At 37.5% G+C, this 23,774-nt stretch overlaps 2 protein-coding genes across 2 annotated transcripts; one reads left to right on the top strand and one right to left on the bottom strand.

Moving 5' to 3' along the window:
* Positions 1 to 9,807: 9,807 nt before the first annotated feature.
* LOC114541742 (PHD finger protein 10-like) lies at positions 9,808 to 13,628 on the bottom strand. Its single transcript, XM_028561551.1, is given in 5 exon segments — positions 9,808 to 10,154; positions 10,157 to 10,528; positions 11,437 to 11,638; positions 12,233 to 12,673; positions 13,274 to 13,628. Coding segments are annotated over 5 exon segments (1,548 nt in total). The 5' UTR covers positions 13,544 to 13,628; the 3' UTR covers positions 9,808 to 9,891.
* Positions 13,629 to 14,083: 455 nt separating this feature from the next.
* On the top strand, positions 14,084 to 23,181 carry LOC114541463 (U1 small nuclear ribonucleoprotein 70 kDa-like). Its single transcript, XM_028561387.1, has 10 exons — positions 14,084 to 14,296; positions 15,138 to 15,200; positions 15,491 to 15,545; positions 16,007 to 16,071; positions 16,481 to 16,543; positions 17,075 to 17,156; positions 19,649 to 19,750; positions 20,420 to 20,498; positions 21,345 to 21,683; positions 22,069 to 23,181. Exons 1-10 carry the CDS (start codon positions 14,153 to 14,155, stop codon positions 22,748 to 22,750), a joined length of 1,674 nt encoding a protein of 557 aa, XP_028417188.1. The 5' UTR covers positions 14,084 to 14,152; the 3' UTR covers positions 22,751 to 23,181.
* Positions 23,182 to 23,774: the final 593 nt, after the last annotated feature.

The following is a 23,774-nucleotide window of genomic DNA, read 5'->3' as shown; positions in this document are numbered from 1 at the left end:
TTACAAACAAAATCGCTTCATAGCAGAGCGATATCGCAACTCAAAGTTGCTTGATAATCAACTACCGTCACGCATTGCGCGCTTAAAAGCTAAAAGGGGAAAGGTCTATTGAAAAGTATTAATATTAGAATTAAAGACTTGCATTATAAAAATCTAATGCAAGATCATTTTCATGGTTTGATCATAGGATCATTGTTCTTGAACATACTAAAAACATATGGTACTTAATATGCCGCCGTAGTGTAGTTAGGGTAAAAAAAATGAAGGGAAATAAACATTTGATCCCGGCTTATATACCTGCTGACGAAATCATTTTCTTTGAAATTTTCTTGAGATCACCTTCATTTGGGGCATTTGCGAATTCGTTCAAAGAAATGTCTAAAATAATATTTTAAATTACCAATTTTTAAGGGGGTAACGATATAGTTCTGCATATATAGCAATATAACAACAGTTCACACTTGTTAACATATACTCACAAGGAGGAAATCTATGGTCATAAGCTTCCGGGTGTCGCAATTCACTATGCTGCATGCAAAATAAAGTTTCAAACTATTTGGAGGAAAAAGGTTTCTCCTCCTTTCTGATTTATTCAGAAGGTGGTCTCGGATCTAAAGGTCACGTCACGTCAGATCAAGTCAGTCACGTCAGCACGTCACGTCACGTCACACCACACCACACCACACCACACCACACCACACCACAGCCCATCCTATCCCATCCAATTCTTTCCCTTGCCACCCCACTCTACCACATCACATCACATCACATCACACACATCCCATCGCATTACATTACTTACGTTCTGAATTTGAAGTTATAATTACTTGGTGTGCAATCGTGACCTGCATGGCAGCTAAGTTGTAACTAAAAGGTCGTGGGTTCGAATTCCACCGCGCGGTCAAGCTAATTTTTCAGTTTTTCCAGCCGCGGTTAGTTACTCAGATAAGCGCAATCGAAATAGGAATTCACGTAGCTGAGTCATATAAAGACAAACATAACTATCGAAATATTATCAAGCAATGCGTGAGCGATATAATCTTATACGGACTAATGAGCTACTCGCAGAGTGCTTGAGCGTTTTGGCGTTAATGGCAAAGATCAAACCATTCAATAAATATATGTTGGATGCACTTGAGATGCAGGAAAAATACACTCATGCATTCACGTCATACGGTTCAGGGCAGTGAAATAAATATAACTGGAACGCTACCTTCTGACAGGAAGTTGAAGCTAAGTCACCCCCAGTCTTTACACGCAAAAACAAACACGGCCAAAACAAAATTTTTTTTTATGATTTGGTAAATTTGATAAAAACTCCCCGAAAAATTTTTTTAGGGAGTTAAATAACTGATTTTGTTAGTGCTTACAGCCGGCTGAGACATTCTTGACGTTGGTAGAATGCATTTTATGGACCTATTATTGGAAATGCGGAGTAAGACGGTTCTTTGCTAGGAAAAAGCGTAGAGCCTAGCGTCAATGCAGGAATAATTTACAATTAATACAACTTTTTTGCCATCTAGTCACTTAAAATCAAATAAATATAAACTTATAATATTAAACAACGTCTACCAAGTGTATTTTGCGATGAAATTTTAGCTTTAGGATATCCGTTTCGTACAAATATCGTTGTCAAAATTGCACATCGCTATAAACTTGTTCCGTTTAAGAAAATTTGTTTCCAATCTGATCGGCAACTCCAGTTGTAATTCGTAAAACAGTTCACCTGGTTGAATTTAGGAGTAATTCCATTATAATTTCATAAAAAAACATTTAAAACCATGAAACAAACAAAAAATCAATTTTTTTTCAAATTCGCTCTGCATCTGCAGTGTCTCGCGAGTCACGCGCGAATGAAGCCAAAAATTTGCCAAAATTTGCGAGACTTTACCTCCAGACACGCGTGTCTGGAGGTAAAGTCCCGCAAATTTTGGCTTCACAAAAACAATGAGGAGGTATCGTTCCAGTTATTTATTATAGTTCACTGGTTCAGGGTATTCGCAACCGGAAATGATTCGCAAATGCTGTAGTGATTAAACTACATAAATCGTTATTTATTGCATGTCCTTCAATGAACAATTGAATTGTGTTTCATCAAGTATCTATTTTGCATGTGTCTGTGTGCCGGTGTTGTTCGGTAACGCTATTTAGAATGTCTTCTATCATAACAGGTTTTCTTGGCAAAACAGTTGGTCTATTGTGGAACAAAGGACTGGATTTGACAGCAGCGAAACTAACAAGGAAATTAAGACACTCCGACGTTACAGATGAGACAATTCGTCGGTGCTTGTGCGAGAGTTGAATGAGATCAAAATGAAACTTGATGGAATTTTACGAAATGACTTGAACCGCAGCTACCGTTACCTATTGGAAGGTATAGATTTTTTTAAAGCCTCCCTGGATGAAATAAAACCGCAGCAGAACGCCGTAGAACACGACAGTCTAGATGATATCGCTGAAGTACCTGGAACGTCAAGCGGTGGGGACGAAAAGATATTGAATAAAGCTTCAATGCTCCTGGGCGTCGTAGAAATGCTCCAACTCGACTCAAGCGACAATTTCGCGAAAGCAATGGAACGATTCAAAAACGCGCGTGAGAAAGCGCAGGATTCTTTCTTCAGCCAAGGCTCAACCATCGAGGATAAAATCTTTGTGGCAAAAGTACGAATAGTTTCGGAAATTCTCGAGAATATCCGATGTCCGCAGTCCGCTATCACCGGATGTGTATCGTTTTTGAAAAAGCTGCATGGTCTACCCGCAATTCAAGAGATGTTCTCGGTGTACATTCAAAGCCGAGTCGTTATATCGTGGTTGAATAAAGCAAGACGGGTGGAAAATGCGAAAGCCGTGATGTTGATCAACTCTGTTCTGTATCAATACGCTTCCAAATTCAGCAGTAAGTATATTGTTCCGCGTGCGCCTGGCTAACAATCAATCTTCCTGAACTTTCTCGCAGTTTTCACCCTATACAATGGAATGAAATTTCTATGCACCAAAACATCACCGCATTGTGGTGGCGGCATTTCACTACGTTACAGGCAAAATTATTGTCCTAACAAACATGCGTTCTGAGAAATATGGATATTTCGTGCTGATTTATTTAGCAGATGGCGATATGAAGGTATTTTCCTGCCTTTGCAAGGAACCCGGATTTTATCTGCATAAGATCACATCTCATCCAAATGGTCCAGTCGCTCTTTTGGGACCGAGTCGCATCATTTATATTTAAAAAGCTTTATATGTTTGTTGTACTATGTTTGGCAGCCTGAAGGGCCAATCTGAAAATATAATAGTTACAAGGCTTTTACGCAGAAAGGGGTCCGGGCGTCCAGCTGGGCGCCTTCAATCAAAAGTTGACGGCTTTGGACCGAAAATTACCCGGTATGTGGAACTTCGCAATTTCCGGTTCAATATTAAATACTTGGTTGACGGATTTTTGAAAGTTTTTCTCTCAATAAATTTACTTGGAGAGAGTCCGAAGACTACACAAAATTTGCAATAATGCTCTAAAGCTGCAATAATGGCAATAATGGCGAAAACTATGGATGCGGACGGAGGATGAGAAACTAATATTTAACAAATAGTGGCCTCATGCAGATCAGTATATTCTGGACGTTTCTTTCAAACACGTAGCTACCTTAATTACGGTTCAACTATACAACAAATATTACATAAATGAGTACAATTACTTATAAAGAACAACTCACAACGTTTACTTACAGATTTTAGCGTCAAGAGAAGGAAAGACAACAGACAGTTAGTTGCTAACGCAGCGAGCGAGCCTGAAGCAAGCGAGCAAGTCAGCAATTCTAATTCGTACAGGGCTGTGAAAGTAAGATTTCACTTCATTTTTTCGGACCAGGATGCACTGCTGTTAACTGACCAGAATGCTTTGCGTACATGATGCTATAAATACAGGGAATCTGAGTAGTCGACTTAGTTGATTTACTTCGGTTTAAGTAAATCGAAGTAAATTCTACACTTATATATCCAATTCGACTGATTATAGTCGTTCGCTGTCTTTTATAGCACTACTATATATTAGCTATAACGCGAGTTGTAACGACTCCTACATCTTTCAATCGTGGCCGTTTGTGTACATTTCCTATGCATACGAAATGTTATTATTTAATTCATGCTGTTAATAATAAAACTGATAAATAAGCCGATAACGATGCAATTGCTTTGCCTTTGGTGTATGTTGTATTCATTATATGATTCTGGCCTAGTCTTACACTATAATGAATTTGCTCATGTACAAACAATTTATAACACTGACTGAAAAGAAACATTTTTGTGTTTGTGTTCCTCGCTTTTGGAATTTATTTAGTATTCAGCAATGAAGACTTTTAAAGCCTGTATAAATGCGTTTATTTTATGCTTAAAAAGCGTTTAAGTTAAATGTCGTTACCAAACAGTTTGGTCGGTCGACTTTTTGTTTGAGTCTGATTTGATGTAAGGCATAGAATAGGCAGTCAAGAGACATGGCACCAAGAAGTCAGGCAACTATGGGTACAGTGGACAGAAAATTATAGCCTTTTAAATTCAAATTAGCGATAATTGTAAGTGATTTGATTTTTCTCATAAATTATGCTTTGAGTTAATGATACGCGACGAAAACTTTTTTATTACAAAAGAGATCAATTACAACTTAACTCGTGCTGTGCTGCCTAACGCATAACTAGAAAGTCTTTTGCTTATGGTTTGCTATAACTTGTTTGAAGCAATTATAGCTTCTCTGACAGGTGAATTCGATAGAATATATACGGCATTATGCTTGTTTAAATCTAAAAGGTTATATAAACCTTTTCTATAAACACTGTATGGTAGAAGGCGTTTCAGAAGAACGATGCTTTGCTTTAAAATATTGACAGCATATATTAAATAATGAAGCATCTCAAATTGTAAAGTCTCGTTCATGCTAGTGGAGTAAGCACAAGCATGCAGAAATACAAAAGAAAATTTTGAATTAAATAAACTTTGAATTGAAATCAATTCACTGCGTTGTCTGCTCCCATGTCGTCATGAATCTAAAAGTCTCTATTATGAGCAGGTTCCTTGCATTTTTCTTCTTATCGTGCAGTACCGTAACTGCAATGGCAGCGATTCACGCACGGCATGAATAATTTTGTTTTGACGTCAAACTCTTGTATACAGGGTGAGTAAAAAAACCCGGCTGTAATGTGACAGAAATTGCCTAAAATACCTCATGGGCATACAAAGCATATCAATAAGTCAACCCATTAATTCAACTAAAACATAAAGTTTGTTCGCTGTAAATAAAAAAGAACAGTTTTATCAAATCGTTTTTCTAGCACACGCGCCTCGTTGAATTAGTTCAATTGGTTTAAACACTTTCGCATTAATTAACCACGTCCTGTTGATTGTAAACATGGGTCTGTCATGGGAATTGTCAAATTGCAGCAATAAGTTTGCAACTAATTTGAATTTCAAAGATGTCAGGGTTTTTTTTACTCACCCTGTATGTATGAAAACCTTTGTTGTGCATGTCATAATCACTTTTGGTGGTCTGTGAGTCTATGTCGCACATGAGTTGAGTCTGCATGATTGCCTTAATTCTTGTTATTAGTTGCGCTTATACCTCTGATAGTGTAAATTATGGTTACATACGTTGAAAAAAATAAAAAGATGTCACTGGCAATAAAATTTGTTGAGTATTTTATTATTTAAAAGAAAAAAGCCTATAGAATCCTACTTGCATTTTTCTGAGCTTTGCTTGCATGGGGTATGCCAATTTGTCTTATATCGCGGTAAAATTGGGGTATGCCAGTTTGGATTGGAAAGGATAGATTGATTGGTGGAATGGGTTGGGATGGATCGATGGATTGTATAACGCGGGTTATGATAAATAAATAGATCAGATCCTCGATAAGATCCTACATTCAAAATCTAGGATCCTGATAGCTGAATAATAGACAGCATGATAAAATAGACATCAAAACGGTTGCTGTTTCATTGTCACGGAAACAGTATGAGGTATTTCCTTTCAGTACTCTCGGTCTAACAAAGAAAAAGTGTTCTGAGCGGTATAAACATTATTCATATTTCCTGAATGCACTTCCAATTTTTCAATACTGAAATTTAGAAATTGTGCGTTAATTACTAAATTAGGCCTAGTTCATACAGTACGTCGCATTTTAGTCGCGTCGAATGCAATTCAAACAATAGATAATTCATCGGCCCTAGTCATGAAAAATATGCCATGAATTAGTCCTGTTGATAACTCTTTAAAACGATCGGTAACCGTGCACATTTGGCTCGTCACTTTCAACAAAAACTACTCTGTGTTTAATGTTAGAGCAATGGATATATCTATCTATCCATTCAGCTTTTTGCACTGCGGTGAAATAATGTACTGGACCGGGGACGTATCTTTAACGCCAAAGAAAACATCCACACTTTGCTGTGCTTTGCATGAGATTTGCCATGAAGTATGAAATCGTTATGGTTTCTTCTGGGTGAAATAGCTATCTTCAGATTATTCATGCACTCTCCTTTTTCCAAATATGTTTTGAGACAAACAGATTTCTTTCTGTACCATTATAATCCATTAAGAGGCCATCATTTTGAGCCCTTTTCGTATCCCCTTAACCTCGTTCCCAGGTTTTCCGCGTACTGCATATTACCCCTTTGTTTCTTAAGACCCCACGTGATATCATTTGCACCAATCAGGTCCTTGGTTTGCTATTCATTTGAAATTGTTAAAATTTGGAATATAATCAGGAAAAAAACAGCTCCATAAAGGTTTCCCAGTATAAAACCAGTAACAATCCCTCAAAACAGTGATCAATGATCAACCAAAGATCCGCAAAGTGACATAAAATTTAAACATCAACCAACCTCTATCACAAAGCTGGAATCTGATTTGCATTTTTTTTAACTTAAGCATTGCTAGTGCTAAAAGTATAAATAGTAATCACAATTCTTTATGTCCGGATTACCTTTTTTTCAATACATAAACCTTGCGTAAGTTATCATTCAATAATACCAAGACATCAAAATCAATTTATTAAAATAAGGTAAAGTATGTGAAAAGTATTAAACCTATATTATGGCTCAAACAGAACTTGCAAAGTGTTATTTCAAAAGTTTGGTTTATCAGTCAGAAAACGCATATGCATACAAAAGAGATCTGTCAGGCAGAACAAATATATAAATATTAAGCCCCCTCCCCACTCCTGCATATTATAGTATATTATATACTCACTGCAGCCTAAACAGTTATATTCTCTCTAATTTCAGATTATTTTAGCCATCATTAATACAGTAGTGTATCACCAATGAATAGTTTCATGAATTTCTAATTCAGCAAATTTTAAAATTTTTGCATGCATTGTTCCAACCAGGTTAGTAAGTGCATACTTGTTCAGCCACAATCCCTTTGGCACACCTCAGGTCAGGGTAAATAAATAAGTTATCCGCAGTAAAGACGAAAAAGTCAGAACAGTGACATTGATCAATGTTCGACACATGAAATTACATCATGCCCCTGTATGCCACTACATTGGCTACTGAATAATGGAGTGTTAATAGTTAACTTTCAAATATAGACACAAATGCCTCTGCTATTACACCAGAAAGTTGACTGCCTAAAAATATGCCCTTTCCATGCAAATTTGATTGCAGTACTTTTTGGGGGTATAATTTATATATTAGGGACATTAATCATGTAAGACAGAAACATCATAATACATCTTCGGTCAATTAAGGTTAATTGCCCCTCTGTAGTAGTTTATCCCACATACTACCTTTGGAGAACATTTAATAGCCCTGTCTGGTGAACAGGAAACTGAGGAAAGAGTAAATTGTTTCCTGGAGAAACAATTAAAAGCATGTATAAAATTTCAATTTGAAATCAGCGTATTCAGTCGATACTTTATAAAATGCGAATATTTTGCGACCCAAAAATATTGAAAATATAAAATGCACTCACCATGGATAGAATATTGGTCTCCTCCAGTACTGTTCCCTGGCGCATTTTTACTCCTCGTGGCTTTTCTTCGAGTTCTTCTTTTCCTAGATTTCCTCCTGGATTTTTCGTCCATGTCATGTGTCTCAAGATTGCCTCCAATCAACTTCGATCGCTTTTGGAAGTTTACAACGTTCAAATTGCTTTACAAATGAAACCAAAACGAGAAAACATCACCAGTTTCACCAGTATTGGTTGGGACCGCTATTTTCCCGGAGACACCGAATACTTCATGTAAGGAGGTATCATTGACACTGACGATCAAACTGATCTTGAAGGTTACACGATGCAATTTTTTTAAAAAATAGCAAAAATTTTTTTAGCAACCTGCAATTCTATTGCAACAAGACGCCTTCACTCGGGCTGCATCACAGTGCTACCGGTTATCTCGTAGTAACCAGACAGTTTAAGGATATACAACTAGTTGTTTAACTCGCGGCGGAACCCTTTGATGTTGCTGTCCCTCAATTCCAAACGCTCAATGTAGCAAATCTACAGGGTGTATCAGAAAAAACTAGAAGATTTTAAAATGTTCAAAAAACTATCATTTTATCAAGATATCTCAAAAATATATTTACGTCTAAGTATTTTAGCATCTTCTGGCTTGTCTAAGAGTAAAAACTAGCAGAAAAATTAACCTCGAAAAGCGGGAGAACGGTTTGTAAAAGCCTCATTTTTAACCGCTTGTGCAAAGAAAATAAGACGTTGAAAATCCAAGTTCAGTTAAAGAGGTGAAAATTTGGAATCTTTTGTGCAATGTATCGCAATTTCAAAAAATTTGATAAACATTAGGTCCGCCGCGAAACGTTTCAAAATTGGATTTTTTCCCCCCGTTTACTCCGCTCTCTCGTAACTTTTTACACGCAAGAATGATTACATGCATGAGTGATAGTTGGAATGACGTACTTAAACATAACTAACAATTAATACTCTAGTTCATTTAACAAAGAGTGCTCGTAATTACGTCATTCCAACTATCACTCATGCATGAAATCATTCTTGCGTGTAAAAAGTTACGAGAGAGCGGAGTAAACGGGGGAAAAAATCCAATTTTGAAACGTTTCGCGGCGGACCTAATGTTTATCAAATTTTTTGAAATTGCGATATATTGCACAAAAGATTCCAAACTTTCACCTCTTTAACTGAACTTGGATTTTCAACGTCTCATTTTCTTTGCACAAGCGGTTAAAAATGAGGCTTTTACAAACCGTTCTCCCGCTTTTCGAGGTTAATTTTTCTGCTAGTTTTTACTGTTAGATAAGCCAGAAGATGCTAAAATACTTAGACATAAATATATTTTTGAGATATCTTGATAAAATCATAGTTTTCTGAACATTTTAAAATCTTCTAGTTTTTTCTGATACACCCTGTATAGGGTATATTCGCCAAAATTGTTGTTTTACTACAAAAATTGACTATTTTCCTACCTTTCCCTATACTAAAAGAAATCATGACACGGTCTTTTGCTTTGCGCGTGCGCATAACTATGTGGGACAAGAATTCCTGCGAGATACACAACTGTATATCCTTAAACTGTGAAAACATGCTATGTTCGTGACACCCGCGCGAGAAACGAACCTGGGACGATTTCGATTCGTTGGAAGACTTCGTGCTGCCCAGGTGTGATTTTCGTAAACTCGCGACGCAAGAGGAAAACCGATCCCACTTTTCAAATTTCAACTCGCTCTAAACCAAGGTAGCCCGAGTAATAATACCATAATTACGGTCATTTTAGAATTGGACAACACGACGAAATGACGCCAGCTAATAAGAACGATAGAAAGTAATTTATATTTTACATACAGACTGCCTCCCTTCCATCTATGCTAGACCTACGTACCCTAAGACAAAGAGTGCGAAAACTAAAAACTTGTGATTACTATGGCAACAAATGCAATCGGTCACATGGTTTTATACTGTGAAAACTTTTTGTGAAATCCTTTGATTCTCTCTTCCTTCTCACCGCGACAAAGCGCGCATTTATACTTGGATTTTGATTTGGACAACTCCTTGTATGTTTTCTCATCGATACCCTCACAATCAGTATGCGTCCATCTGTCACACATATCACAGCATACCATGGGCAGATCCGTCTCATCGTTACGATATACTTTGAGGCAAATGGGACAGAAGTTGCCATTTCGAAACAACCTTGAACCCGATAGCACAGCGTTTGCAGAAACTGCGGCTCTTGCCCATCGCCTGGGATTGTGAACTCGTGTTTCCACTTGGCGGCGCTACCTTCGGGTCCAGGCACTCTCTTCAAGCACGAAGCGCACATTCCACATTTATCGCAGATCCATCGGCCAATCGGAATCTGGGTTAGACCAACACAGAAGCTATGGTAACCCCGATCACATTCATCACAGAACAGCATCTTGTCCTCATCGTGAGGATCATTGCACAGGGTACACCTCTTACATTCCATACACTGCCAGGAATAAGTCTTGATGATTCTTACCAACTGAGCGCTCATATCAAGACAAGATGGATGGACTGTTTTGCATTCTGAACAATGGATTAGGCTTTCCGGCATGCCTGTGAAAATATATACCAAGATTTTAGTCTTAAGGACATGTTACACGGTGCAATTTTTCTTCCAACTTGCAATGCAATTCTACTTTTAAGAGATGTAAATTAGTAAAGAGTCTTTAAAATATTAGTATAAGAAGCGCCATGGAGTGTAATAAAGACAAAAGTTCGGTAGTTGTCAAATTTACATCTCTCAAAACAAGAATTGCATTGCAAGTTGCAAGAAAAATTGCACCGTGTAACATTTCCTTCATTGGTTGGTTTTCTATATACTGTGGCAATGCTTGTCTTAGGTACTTGTTTCAAGTATCTCATGCCGACGTTCGTTATCTTTGATAAAAGAAAACGGTTTCCAAGATGGACAATCCCAACTATCATGGAATATTGCTCTGTAGAGCTGACAAATTTTGTACATATTCGTTTTACACGTTAAAAGCTTTCAACTCAAAATATGGACGTGCCTAATGGAAATGAGTACAAACTTTACAGAGCTATTTTTACTCCAAGATGTTCCTTCAAACTGTTTTGGATCTTGTTTTTTATCCCTTTATCAAAATTTCAGTGGGATCTTCAATATTATATAAATGAGAATCATGCGAAGTAGTAAATAACCACGTTGGTACAGAATGGTACTTTGCACGGCCATATTTCACAAAATTCCGCGAAACAAGCTTGGCAGGTTTTTACTCTTTGTAGCCGAAATGCTGCCAAATGTAAAAAATAGTAGCTATATATAGTCCTGTATGATATTTTTATGTGACCAAAACGGCAACCCTTTTCTGAGAAACGTTTCAACAATTTCGCGACGAAAATTTTACTAACTTTGCGCCGCTCCTTCCCTTGCAGATATCAAAAAGTTGCTCAATACACAATAGGTTCATTCACATCAAGTATTGTAAATGCACAAAATTTACCTTTCTTATTCATCTCTGGACCAGACAAGCAAATCCCACACACGGGGTCTTTTTTCCCGCTCGGCTGTTTTCTGTATGTTCTCTTAGGAGGGGGTTCGTCATAGACGTCTTCTCGTTTCCCCATGGTGACCAGAGGTGATGTTGGCTCAGGATCATTGCTCACATTTTCCAGCATCTGAAATGCCTCTGGCACTTTTACTACCTTTATTAAAAAAGGTAAGATTTTCATTAACTCATATTCAGTTGTTCTTACGAAAATAAAAAAATACTGATTGCTGCACTATCAAAAGGAAATGAGAAAGATTGAACATGCCTGAAGGAACTGATATGGTTGATTTTTTTTTTGTTTATAGCCTAAAAGCCTCAATGCATTGTTAACCTCATCATTACCATTATGAATCCTCTAGAGTGATTTCAGAATGTGGCTAAGAAAATTGTTTTCAGACTCTACAGATTGCAATCTCATATTTGAATTCACCCTTACCCAAGACAGATCACAGTGGACCTGATTGTTTTGAGCGACAAAAAGTACATCTCGGCTTCAAAAATTCACACATATGACGTTAAATATTCATATGATTTAAAATATTGTCCTTTCAAATTCTAATTTGCTCCTCTATATCCAAGACCATTGCTCTCAGTACTCATTTAAAGAAAAAAAAAGAGATTACAAGAAAGCTGAACTACTAGCAAGTGTACAGTTATGCCTGCCTTAACCAAGACTTGAGAAATTGCTAGTTATTTTGAAAATAAACTGCTAAAAAAAATGTACATATATTATATGATAAATTTTTACCTCTGGTTGTGGAGGAAGAGGGAAGGAGACAATTGAACCGAGAGGAAATTGATTTAGTTCACTTGAAGTATATGGATAATAGTAATCTTGATATTGACCAGGAAGCAGAGCTACAGGATACTTGCTTGGTACTGTCATATGTGATGGCAATTTTCTATTCTTCCGGGCAGGGATATGAATGAGTTGGGTTTGCATGTCGTAGTAGGATGCTCGTTCTTCTTTACGTTGTTGCAGTAGGATAGAGTTATACTCCGATGAATCTTTCATGGCCTTCTTTAGAGCATTGGTCTGCCGTATAGACATCATCTTACTGTTCTTCTTTGCCTTGCTGATTGCTTGTTGCCTTTCTTTTTTATGCAAAGTTGTTATGTATTTTTGATAGAATGTGGGGAAATGATCAATCATCACCTGTCTCACATCATCAGTATTTAGGGCCACTACCTGTGAAGAGAATTATATACAGAAACTTCAATTCTGGTCGCCTTCATCATAAAGAAATGTTAAATATTTTATGCCCTACCCAAGCCCGAAAAAATGGCTGGCAAGTAGATTTTATAGTAGAGTTATCTTCTTTACTTGGGATGTATTGGGTATTCTTACAAACCAATTATTCTTACAAAATTAACATTAGATTTTTTTGTGTCTTTGGTATTTATATTCATGAAAAACAATTTATATGAAAAACAATATATAATGAATGTTATCATGCATTCATGTTATGGAAAGAACATTTTCATTTGTTAAAAGATGGAATGGTCCATTAAACGTGGGGCTTATAAATTAACTATAGAATACCCTGCTGTTTAGTGTATTTTTCCATATTTTTGGAACAGCAGAACAAAGGTGATAGACATAGTATAGACATGCTAGAACATTTAGAATACAAATCAGCTAACAATTTTTGATTTGCAATCTCAGTTTGAGCAACTCTGATTTGCCTCATTGAATGGGTGATTCTAATTATTTTTCTTGAGAAAATATTATTACCATGCACTCATATATGATATAAAACATTATTAGTGTAAATATAGTGTACAGTACCTTTTGGTCTTCCTTTTGATATTCTGTTTCTGTTATGGCTTTCTGTTCAAAAAGATACTTCCTCTCCTCTTTTGACACCTGATGATGCTGTATCTCAGGGTATTTCTGTAACAGACTATCCATATTCAAATATTCACAAACATGCTTTTCTAGTAGGAAAAATTCTCCAGCTTTATCCTGAGGCCATTGATATTCAAACGGAGTTGTTTCTAACGATTCTTCCTTCGTCGATGGTTTCTCCTTCTCAGCTACCGTCGCAACACCAGACATTGCAAAAACAATTTACAAACACTAAATTAATCACTGATTTGTTTCAGAAATCGATATAAACAAATTTGCCACGCTTTCTTCTTCATTGACCTTTTTCGAGTCTTCGACAAAGGAAAGTAGGAGGCTGATGATTGGTCAATTTCCAAACTGACTTAATGTTGTAAACTGGACGTCGACACCAATTTCGTCGACACGAAACATGTGCAAAATTATTTTTACGAGGATTTTTGAATAGCTCGCATATTAAATTTTTAGAGGTGGAGTGCTCACCCCAACCTCGCAGGCCAGGCTTTTCCGTTTAGTGTAGGTAGAAAAACCTGGCTTGCGAGGTTGTGCCCACCGAAAATTGAATTGTTTCTTTGACAGCAATAACAAAATGCATAATTGTGAAACAGTGATTAGATTTTCGGGTTAAAACTTCATAAACACCAATTTTTGCGGTGTGGTGTGGTGGTTGGTTTTACCATAGGTTTTACAATATCGAAATTGAATTTGGCACTTCGAATGTGGAAACATATTCAACATTTCCCACAAGTCATTTCTTCTCTCATTATCTCAATCTCGTGGTGGAAAGACTTTGAACGTTTTTGTTTGCGATTTTACCGCAAAATGACAGCGTTTTTGCCGTCCAATCTTTTAGCGTTATTCGCTGCAAGAGAACCTATACCATATTTGCCACCGCTTGATAAACTTGGCCATCAGAAGAAACCATGGCCGTACATCGGAGTGTCCAACCATCTTGGGATGTTTGAGGTACATTGTGTTCATTGCCAGTTTCTGGACGGCTTGAATTTCATTTGTTATTTCTCAAATAATGACCAATTATCAATTGCTGTCTGTTTTGAGAACTGCTTTGTTTCAACGAGTCCAGTATTCTCACGTAAAGACTTGTTCCATCAAAAGTAAAGCATTTAGCTTGTCGTATGAATTCTGGCCTTCAAAGCACATTGCATAAATTATTCTAAAAATAATTAAGTTTTAACTCTTTCAGTAAAATGTAGAGTAACTGCAGATATGAATAAACCTCTATCAGGTTGATTAAGGCCACGTTTTTAGCAAAACTTGGATTTCTAATGTAGAAGAAAAAGTTGTTTTTTACTTCTATGAAAGGGATTATAGCCATGCCCTTGCCTAGCAATTTAATGTCTATGGTGTGTTATATTAAAAGGATCGCAGAGAGAATCGCAGAGAGTAAGCACAGCAAACCCAGTTTGCAATCCTTCACAAGAATTGCGTAATAGAAATTGTACAAACGAGCTAACAGAAATGCAATATTCTTTCCAGAAGATTTTATTATCTTTTGAAAGTAAAAGTATTCCGAAATTTGAGAAATATGTTTTGAATCTCACTCCTATATTTCCACACCATCTTAAAAAAATTGTAAACAAATTTCTACTAAAATACCATACAACAATTTTTCATTAACTGGTGATGGATTCAATCAAAAGCCATGTACATTATTTCAAATTACGTTTTTCCAATTTTGCTGAAACAATGCAATTTTAGGATATTTTGGCATTTGATGTGTTTAGTTAGGTTTCTGCTTTTAGTATCTTCACCATAATTGATCAAACCATTTTCATCTTGAACCTAGGATCCAAATGAAACACCAGCTCCAACCAGGGCAGAAAATAGAATAGAAAAATCTGAACGAAAAGTAAGTGCATCATATGAATAAAATGTCTGTTGTCAATTTAATATATAAAAAACCTTTTTGATTTAGATTTCTGATTGTTTATTTGCCAATGACCAGGCATGTCAACTGTTAACTTGGCTGATCACCTTATTTTACCATCAATTTGCAAAAATTGATGTTCATAAATCATAATATTGTTATCTCAATGTTCACTTTGATCCCCTGTACATTTTGACAAAAATTTTAGAACCCAAAATTTTGTATTTTGTATAAAATGAAAGAATTCATTCTGTGCTTTCCAAACAAAATAGAAAAAAGAGAGAAATGAAAAGAACAAGCTTCAACTGGAACAAGCTTTGGAAGATTGTAAGTATTACATCATACATAGAAATTTCTTTTATTACAATCAATCTTGAGTTTTGATTGACAAATAATGTTTGTGACCTCTCCCTTGCATGTAATAATCTATTAGTGGTTTAGGATATATCTAGCATATTTGAAATAGATCTTTAAATAAACTTAATAAAAGCAATATGGTAGAAGGCAGAGCATATGTACAGTACCATATAGTGCATCTTATGTCACCATACATGGCAGCATAAAGTGTGGACATTGAATAAAACTCTATTTTGCTATTATGAAGTTCCTCCAATCAAAGATTTTGTAAATAACAGCTTGGAAAGTTAATAACCACAGGGCTAAAACAAAGCAATTTTTGGGGGGGAAGGGGTGCTTTGTGATTGCTGTGTGTGCTGGAAATTTGGAAAATATGCAGGCCCCTAAACATACACTGACAATAACCAATAGAGCATGTTTTATTCTTTTAGGGGATCCACATACAGACCCTAATGCTGTGACTGATGCCTTTAAGACCTTGTTTATTGGTCGATTAGTAAGTACACTCTATGTGATGTATCTATAAGATACTACTGTATCTATAAGAACGAAATTTAGACTATGTGCACATCATGGTAACGTTTTCAAACACCATCAATTTACAATAGAAGTTCAAGTCAATTTACATATTGAGCATGTATTTTTCCTTGGGTCATGTGGACAGGGCATCAAAACAATAAAATAAACAAAAACTATTCTGAAAACGCTCGAAAATGGCCCTCGTGTGCACATAGCCTTAATGAAGAAATATAAAACGTACGTAATGGTTATTTTGTAAATCATTGTGCTCCATGTCCTAATTCCTGTTGGTATTTCCCTTTTTATGTTTAAAAACAATAATATACTGTGGTACTACTGTATTTTTCATGAAGCAATGTGGCTAAATGTGAGAACTATTCTTTCAGAACTACGATACATCTGAAAGCAAGTTACGAAGAGAAATGGAAATCTATGGCCCTGTGAAATCTGTAAGTTATATCTATGTATCCACCAACATTTTCTATTTGCTGCGACGCGGGGCAACCTTGCTATGTTCTGCCGTCTAGGCCTCTGTGGCCTCTGAATTAGCCTTTCTTACGATGACGTTTTGGAGTACTTTCAATTCTCTCAAAAAGGTTTAAAAAATTATAACAACATAAACAGCAATTTTATTTAGAATCAACAAACCATTTAAAGAATAAATTCAGCCTAAAAATAAACAGTCGCCGTTACGAGGTCTTACGCTCTTGGTTTTAAAAGTCCTACCCCAAAATGGCGTCATATTCGTCATCGTCAGAAAGGCTGATTAAGCTCGGCATTCAGCAATTGTTAGGACATAAGAAAATTGCTCACCGTCCAGCTTCCCGCCTGACACATCTCTAGCAACTGAATTACTGTAACTACAACAATTTTCCTATTGAAATCTTGAGTGTGGCGAAATTTTTTTTACAATCCTTTACATAAAATTTTGGCTTCCCTTGTTACTTCCATTGTTTCATTTCATATGTAATTATTCTTAGATCCAAATGGTGACCAATACATCGACAGGAAAACCACGTGGTTACGCATTCGTTGAATTTGAACACGAACGAGATATGCACTGTAAGTACATATACGTTAAAGGTATAATGTATCTAACGTTAGGTAGATTTCATAGAATGACCAATATAAACTGTTTACGGTGGCATATTATACTTGGTCTATAAGATCGGCACGTTTGTTTTAGTTAAATTTTTTGCTTTCTGGAACTCATTTTGTTTCCAATAATGCGGATTTCCAAATGAATTCCTACATCTAAGAAAATGTTGTGTCAATGTCATCTTCGGATGTGATCAATCTCATCTTCGGATGTGATCGATGTCATCTTCGGATGTGATCAATGTCATCTTTGGATGTGATCAATCTCATCTTCGGATGTGATCGATGTCATCTTCGGATGTGATCAATCTCATCTTCGGATGTGATCGTTGTCATCTTCGGATGTGATCAATCTCATCTTCGTTAAAGTGTGTAGTGACTCTTTTCGAGAGCACGATCTGTCGAGATCCTGACAGCCGAAACTATTTCTGATCAGCTTGTGTATCAATAGCTACACTATTCAGTTATCCGTCACTTTGTACTGTATACACGAATGTATCTTAATGTACTAAGCGCATTTTAAAGGTATATGTACTCGCAAATGGCCATTTTGATGGTAAGTCTTCGTGTTGCGTTCTCGGTGTTTTGGTAAGTTTTGTGTTCCGTATTTGGTAAGGTCTGCATCCGGTTTCCCTTCGAACAGTCTTATCAGGTTATCTTATAGGCGCCTTACATGGCAACCATTTCGTGTGAATAATACTGCTGTTATTAAATCCTTGCAGTGCAAATACTAAGAATGTTGAGCCAATACTCAATGGCAACAGATGTTCACGCCATGGCCAACTTGATCTTTAAAAATCTTTCATTTTAACTGGTGGGTATTTTGGTGGGTATAGGTTCGTATGACGTTTGCCTACAAACACCATTTGAATAATTTCGGATTTTCTTTCATTCAAAATTTTTCACCTAAAAAATTGCGTTTATTTTATGAAAATCGCAAAAAAATTGTGGGCCTTAGTGTTAGTTTTTTACAAAACAAGTGCTTTTCGATAAAATTAAACAAATCCTATTCGAACTGCATGTGAATTTCAGACCTGAAAATCTGTTTTCTTCACGAGATTATGGTAAAAAGAATGAAATTCTATTTGTGAGTTGGTCTTCGTTGATTTAATGATTTTCCGTCTGGTAATTGATCCTTTGATATACTGAAGAATTCCCAGAAACGTAAGCTGCAATCCTAATCAGTAATGACCTATGTATATAAGTCCTCCCTCTTTAACCGCAAATTTATATCCATTTTTGCATCGAGTAGTTATATATAATCGAGTAGTTAGATATATTCTTCACATTCCAAGCTGTAACAAGGGCATGTTCAACTTTCTTTGCTGAAGAACTTTCGTCATCATCAACTGCAACTACGGGGAATATTTTGAATAGTCTCGCCAAACGTAAATGCTTGAAGGGACGCTTAATCTCGTACGATTCTAGCGTTTCTTTGAACGTTGTCCTTAAAACTATTTTTGCGACTTGTCAGAGACTTGCAGCATTCCCATGTAGGAGAAATGCAGTAAAAGCTTCTTCAATATTCGTCTAAAGTGTTTAAACATGGTTGAAGACCGAGTATCAGCTTGGTAAAGCTTTACTCTTTATATTACAATCTCTACATTTTGTGTGAATATATTTCTGGTCCCCTCTGGTGCCAGCCCGTGAGATTGGGCCAACATCTTCTACTGTCTCCGCATTCGATTTACGGTTTAGCGTTTTTAACGACTGACATGAATGTAAGTAGCTATTACCTCGATAAATGTCTCAACCAGTGGGCATGCATGTGTTTATATCTTTCAAAGGAAACGAAATTGGAGAAAACTCACCGTCCGTCTTAATAAATGGAAATTCTTTAAGGCAGGGTCAATAAGATCTAGAGTAAAAATTCCCATAATTATAGACCCCGCGATCCTTCATACGGAGAAACGTTTACGTATCAGCCCGCGGTGAACATCAAGAGTTTGGTATTCTCTCAGTGGGTTATTTAGGCCTTGCTACATAAGTCCAGTGATTTTCAAATCAAGATTTGCTAAAGTTTGATAATTCGACTTGACCGGCGTCTACGTCTCTATTGACAACGTTCGGGCATGCATGTCCGCTGCATGGTCGTGTTTAGGCAGTTTAGGTGGAAAGTTGCTTTAATTATTCGTGAAATACCCACAACTTGACCCCTAGCGTAAGGGGAAAATGTGGTAATAATGGTAGGTTTGAATGTGTGGCACGTACGTAGAACCAATTTCCCCAGCTTTAGGTTTCAAACTTTTACTATATATTAACCATGGCATTACATGATACACGGCACAGTTTGGAGTTGAACTGTGCCAGCTTGGCTGGATTTCTGTAATGTCACCCTATCCCCTGGCTAACAACCTCACCGCTATCAGTGGTATAAATGTACTGTATCATTGTTATTTTCTTCACTGACATCCCTGGTTCACCGGACTAAACGCAATTGTTTCGTATTGTTACAGCTGCTTATAAACATGCTGATGGCAAGAAGATTGATGGTCGACGTATCGTGGTTGATGTCGAGAGAGGAAGAACTGTGAAGAATTGGAAACCGCGGCGTTTAGGTAATCTTTTAGATTATTTTCCAACTTTACCAATGCTCTCGGAAAGTTTCTACAGTATTCAATGAGAAATCGTTATTTCAGTGTTTCTAGTAAGAGGTGGCTATAGTCTATTTCGCATCTGACCCTAGACAGGCCTGTTATGAGTTGAACGAAAACGTGCATGACTCGTGTCGTTTTCTAAATTCATTTCGAGTCATTTCGAATTCCAAGCATTCGCTACTCAAGCAAAAAGCCCATCCCCCCCTTTCCATTCAATAGTGAGCTTAAGCAAGTGACGTTTTTGACAACACGTACGTTAACCGGAAGTAAAGTTTTTGTTTTTCACCAATCACAATCCTTGACCCAGTCTTTTCACGTTGCTCATGCCGTTTGTGTTGTCAAAAACGTCGTTTGATTAAGCTCACTAGTGTTGTCGATGCGATGGGGATCACCTGACATGTGTTTTTCGCAACATTTACCGGGTGGCGAGTCTGGCCTACCTTTATCAAAACTGATTGTACCTTAGTTTTTATGCAACCCGCCACAGGCCTCCAGAATTACATGCTGTAATTTTGTGTGTACGTCGCTCGGTTGTATTTTATTGATGTTATTTTGTCTGATGAGTTCCCACAAATATCATCAAATCGTTTATAATTTCAATTAAACAATTGTTAATCGTATGTATAATAGGTGGTGGTCTTGGCGGCACTCGTAATGGCCCAGCTGAGATGAACGTAAGACATTCAGGTCGTGTAGAGAACTTTGAAAGGTGAGTAGATAGTCTTTTCACTTGGTGCCCGGCAACTAGCTAGTGCCCGAGTGATCAAAGTGCTTAAACCCGTCACAATGTAGTGTGCTGCGCATTAGTGAGGAAGATCTAAGATTGACGTTGATTGACTAACCGCAATTGCAAATTTTAATTCGCTTTTGAAAGTAAACCCTGCAGGTTTTTTGACAATATTATACTTCTTCACATTTCCTGCTTTAATCTTCAGGAACAAATTATCCCAATTTCGACCAGCTAACAATTGATTAAAGATGTCGAATTTTAAATTATTTGCGGTTTGCCATTAACGTCAATCTTGAAGTGCCTATTGCTAATTAAACAGCCTTTAATTATAACCTCTAAAAACGACATTTTCAAACGGATCCAACATCACCCAACAATTTGTGAATAAAGTTTTTTGCTGTTCAAACCCGATTAGTTTAAGCCTAGGATTTCAACGTAGATAAATGTTAAAATATAGAAAACCCCACAGTTCATCAAGACATTTTAACGCTGTATCAAGTGTCAACATTTCTGCGTTTGTTCAAACGAACCTTAAGAACAGTAAAGTGAAGGTTCCTGTCGTACTCATCCGTACAGTGCACAAATTCTGGCCTGGATCAATTAAGAAAACTCTTTCAAACGATACGAGTCCTTCGGCTTGAGTCGAGCATTAGCATTCTCATCCTAACCCTGTACCTGTTATTTTCACGAGTTCTTTTATTAGGCAATGAAAAATATACTTCAAATCTGATCCTAATGTTTCACTAAGCAAAAGCCCAAAGAATCCTTCTCATGGAAACTTTTAGTTCGTAGTTTACTAATCTACGTGTTTCATTCCCTCGATAGGGATCGTGAACGTGAAGATCGTGGTGGTGGTGGTGGTGGCGGCGGCGGCGGTGGTGGTGGAGGTGGTGATTTCCGTGATCGTCAGAGGCGTGAACGTGACCGCGACCGTGAGCGTGACCGTGGTGGTCGTGACAGGGAACGTGATCGGGACAGAGATAGAGATCGGGATCGGCGTAGAGATCGTGGAGAACGGGATCGTAGTGAGCGGGATCGTGGTGATCGTGAACGAAGTGATCGTGATCGTGGTGATCGTGAACGAAGTGATCGTGAGCGTGGTGACCGCGATCGGGGAGATCGTGATCGTGGAGAACGTGGTGATAGAGACCGTGATCGAGACAGGTAATCTTTGCCAGGTATTTTCTTTTTCTATGCTGCTTGTCGTCATGGTTGGTTATATGGTTGGCTTAACTACCTTAGTTGGCTGGCTGGCTAGTTGGCTGGTCGTTAAATAGATGGGTGGGTTTTTTGTGGGTTAGATGGAATGATGGTTCTTTGGGTGGATGGGTGGTTTGGTCAGGCGCTAGGTAGACCGATTGGTTAGTTAGTCGGTCGTTAGGGTTGGTTGGCTTGGTTGCTTGCGTGTTTCTCATTAAGACTCTCAAGATTAACTTTTTTGTGATATCCAGTATGATTTGATCATATTTTTTTGGATAATTGATTAAAAGCAAATATTCGGCCGCAATTCGTATGGTACACGTCATACTAACCCGTTCACTGTTCTCAGGGATCGGGACAGGCGTCGTGATCGAGAAGGTGAACGTAATCGTGATGGTGAACGTGAAACACGCGAGGGCGAGCGTGAAGGGGAAATTCGTGAGCGTGAAGGAGTTCGTGAGCGTGAAGGAGTTCGTGAGCGTGAAGGAGTTCGTGATGGTGATATGCGAGAACATAATGATTTGAAACAGGAACGCGAGGAAGGGGAGCGCGAACGTGATAGCGATCGTGAGAAGTATCGTGATGGAGAACGTGAGCGTGGTGAAGATCGGGAAAGACAGCGTGAGGGGGAACGTGATCGTGATAGAGAGCGTGATCGTGATCGTGATAGAGAGCGTGATGCGGTTCGTGATCGAGATCGTGATGGCGAACGTGACCGTGAGCGTGGTGGCGAACGCGATCGTGAGCGTGATGGCGAACGTGACCGTGATCGTGAGCGTGATAGAGAGGGTGATGGAGAGCGTGAACGTGACCGCGAAAGGGATGGTGAGCGTGAAAGAGATCGTTCTGATCGTGAACGTCGTGATCGTCACAAGCGTGATCGTGATGAAGACGATGAACGCAACGGTGAAAGAAAAGAAGACGCAATAAAAAAAATAAAAACAGAGGATGATGGTTATCAAGTAAACATGGGAGCAGGCGATAAGGAAAAACAAATGGTGAAACAAGAACCAGTAGATGACTATTATTAAACTAGATTCCAGCCATGAAATAGTGCAAGAATAGCAATTCCTTGTATTTGACTATTGACTTTACACTGGCTTTGTTTTTGCAAACGTGTTGTAATAACTGCTACTCTATCCAGGAAATTTTACAACTTCAACTTAATTTAAAGTTAAAAAATTACAACCTCTCTTTAATATTGCACGCCCAATGGCAACAGGAAAAGGCAAGACGGAAACAGCTATTATTGCTGTATTAGCATTTAAAAATCCCGTCGTTTGAGAAATACGTGTATAAAACTGTGCTTGATTCAACGAGGTTCACCGCCATGTTTAACATTGGTCATCCGGTTTAACCTCAATTACTCTTTTAACAAGATAAGTCAACGATTTTATACTGATAATATAAATGTAAATAGTTTTCTCCTCAGTTTAGCGTAATAAAAGAAGGATCAAAACAATTACGACTGGGAATAATATAGTTAAAACATTTTGAAATAGGCCGCGCGAACTTGCTAAAAGTTGCAGGAAAAATGAAGAGGATCAAAATTTTCATGGTTAACTGCAAATGTTTCAAACACATTATTACGAGTACGCCGAAGATGGCGTAGTTAAACGTGTGCATGCGAGTGTATCTGATGTATTTTCACTTTCGATGGTTTGGAAATTTGGTCAATTTCATGCATCTATAGTCAGCTCTAACATTTGAAAATTGCTCTGGTTTTCTGAGGTAAGGTTGAGTTCTTTGATGTGGTGATTCAGGTAACGACATTGGGCAATTGCATGCTTTATGAAAAATCCGATGTTTTGAGGCCTGATTCCCAAGTGACGAAGAAAATAACAAAGAATATATTCTCCAAAGATCACCAACAACAGCAACACCGACTGTCGGTGACCAATGAGAATCAAGTTTTACTTCGAACAAATTTGCATAAACATGGACCGATTTCCAGACCATAAAGAAAGTGAAAGATTCTTCTTAAGAGTTAGAGAGACATGTATGTAAGCTGGGTATTATTAGTGCTTTAATAAAGTTTTGCTGCTTGTTTAGAAT

Source organism: Dendronephthya gigantea, unplaced genomic scaffold, assembly GCF_004324835.1.
Source record: "Dendronephthya gigantea isolate DGI-Jeju-01 unplaced genomic scaffold, DenGig_1.0 000003F, whole genome shotgun sequence".
Taxonomy (NCBI): domain Eukaryota; kingdom Metazoa; phylum Cnidaria; class Anthozoa; order Malacalcyonacea; family Nephtheidae; genus Dendronephthya; species Dendronephthya gigantea.
This window is presented reverse-complemented; position numbering and strand designations above follow the sequence as displayed.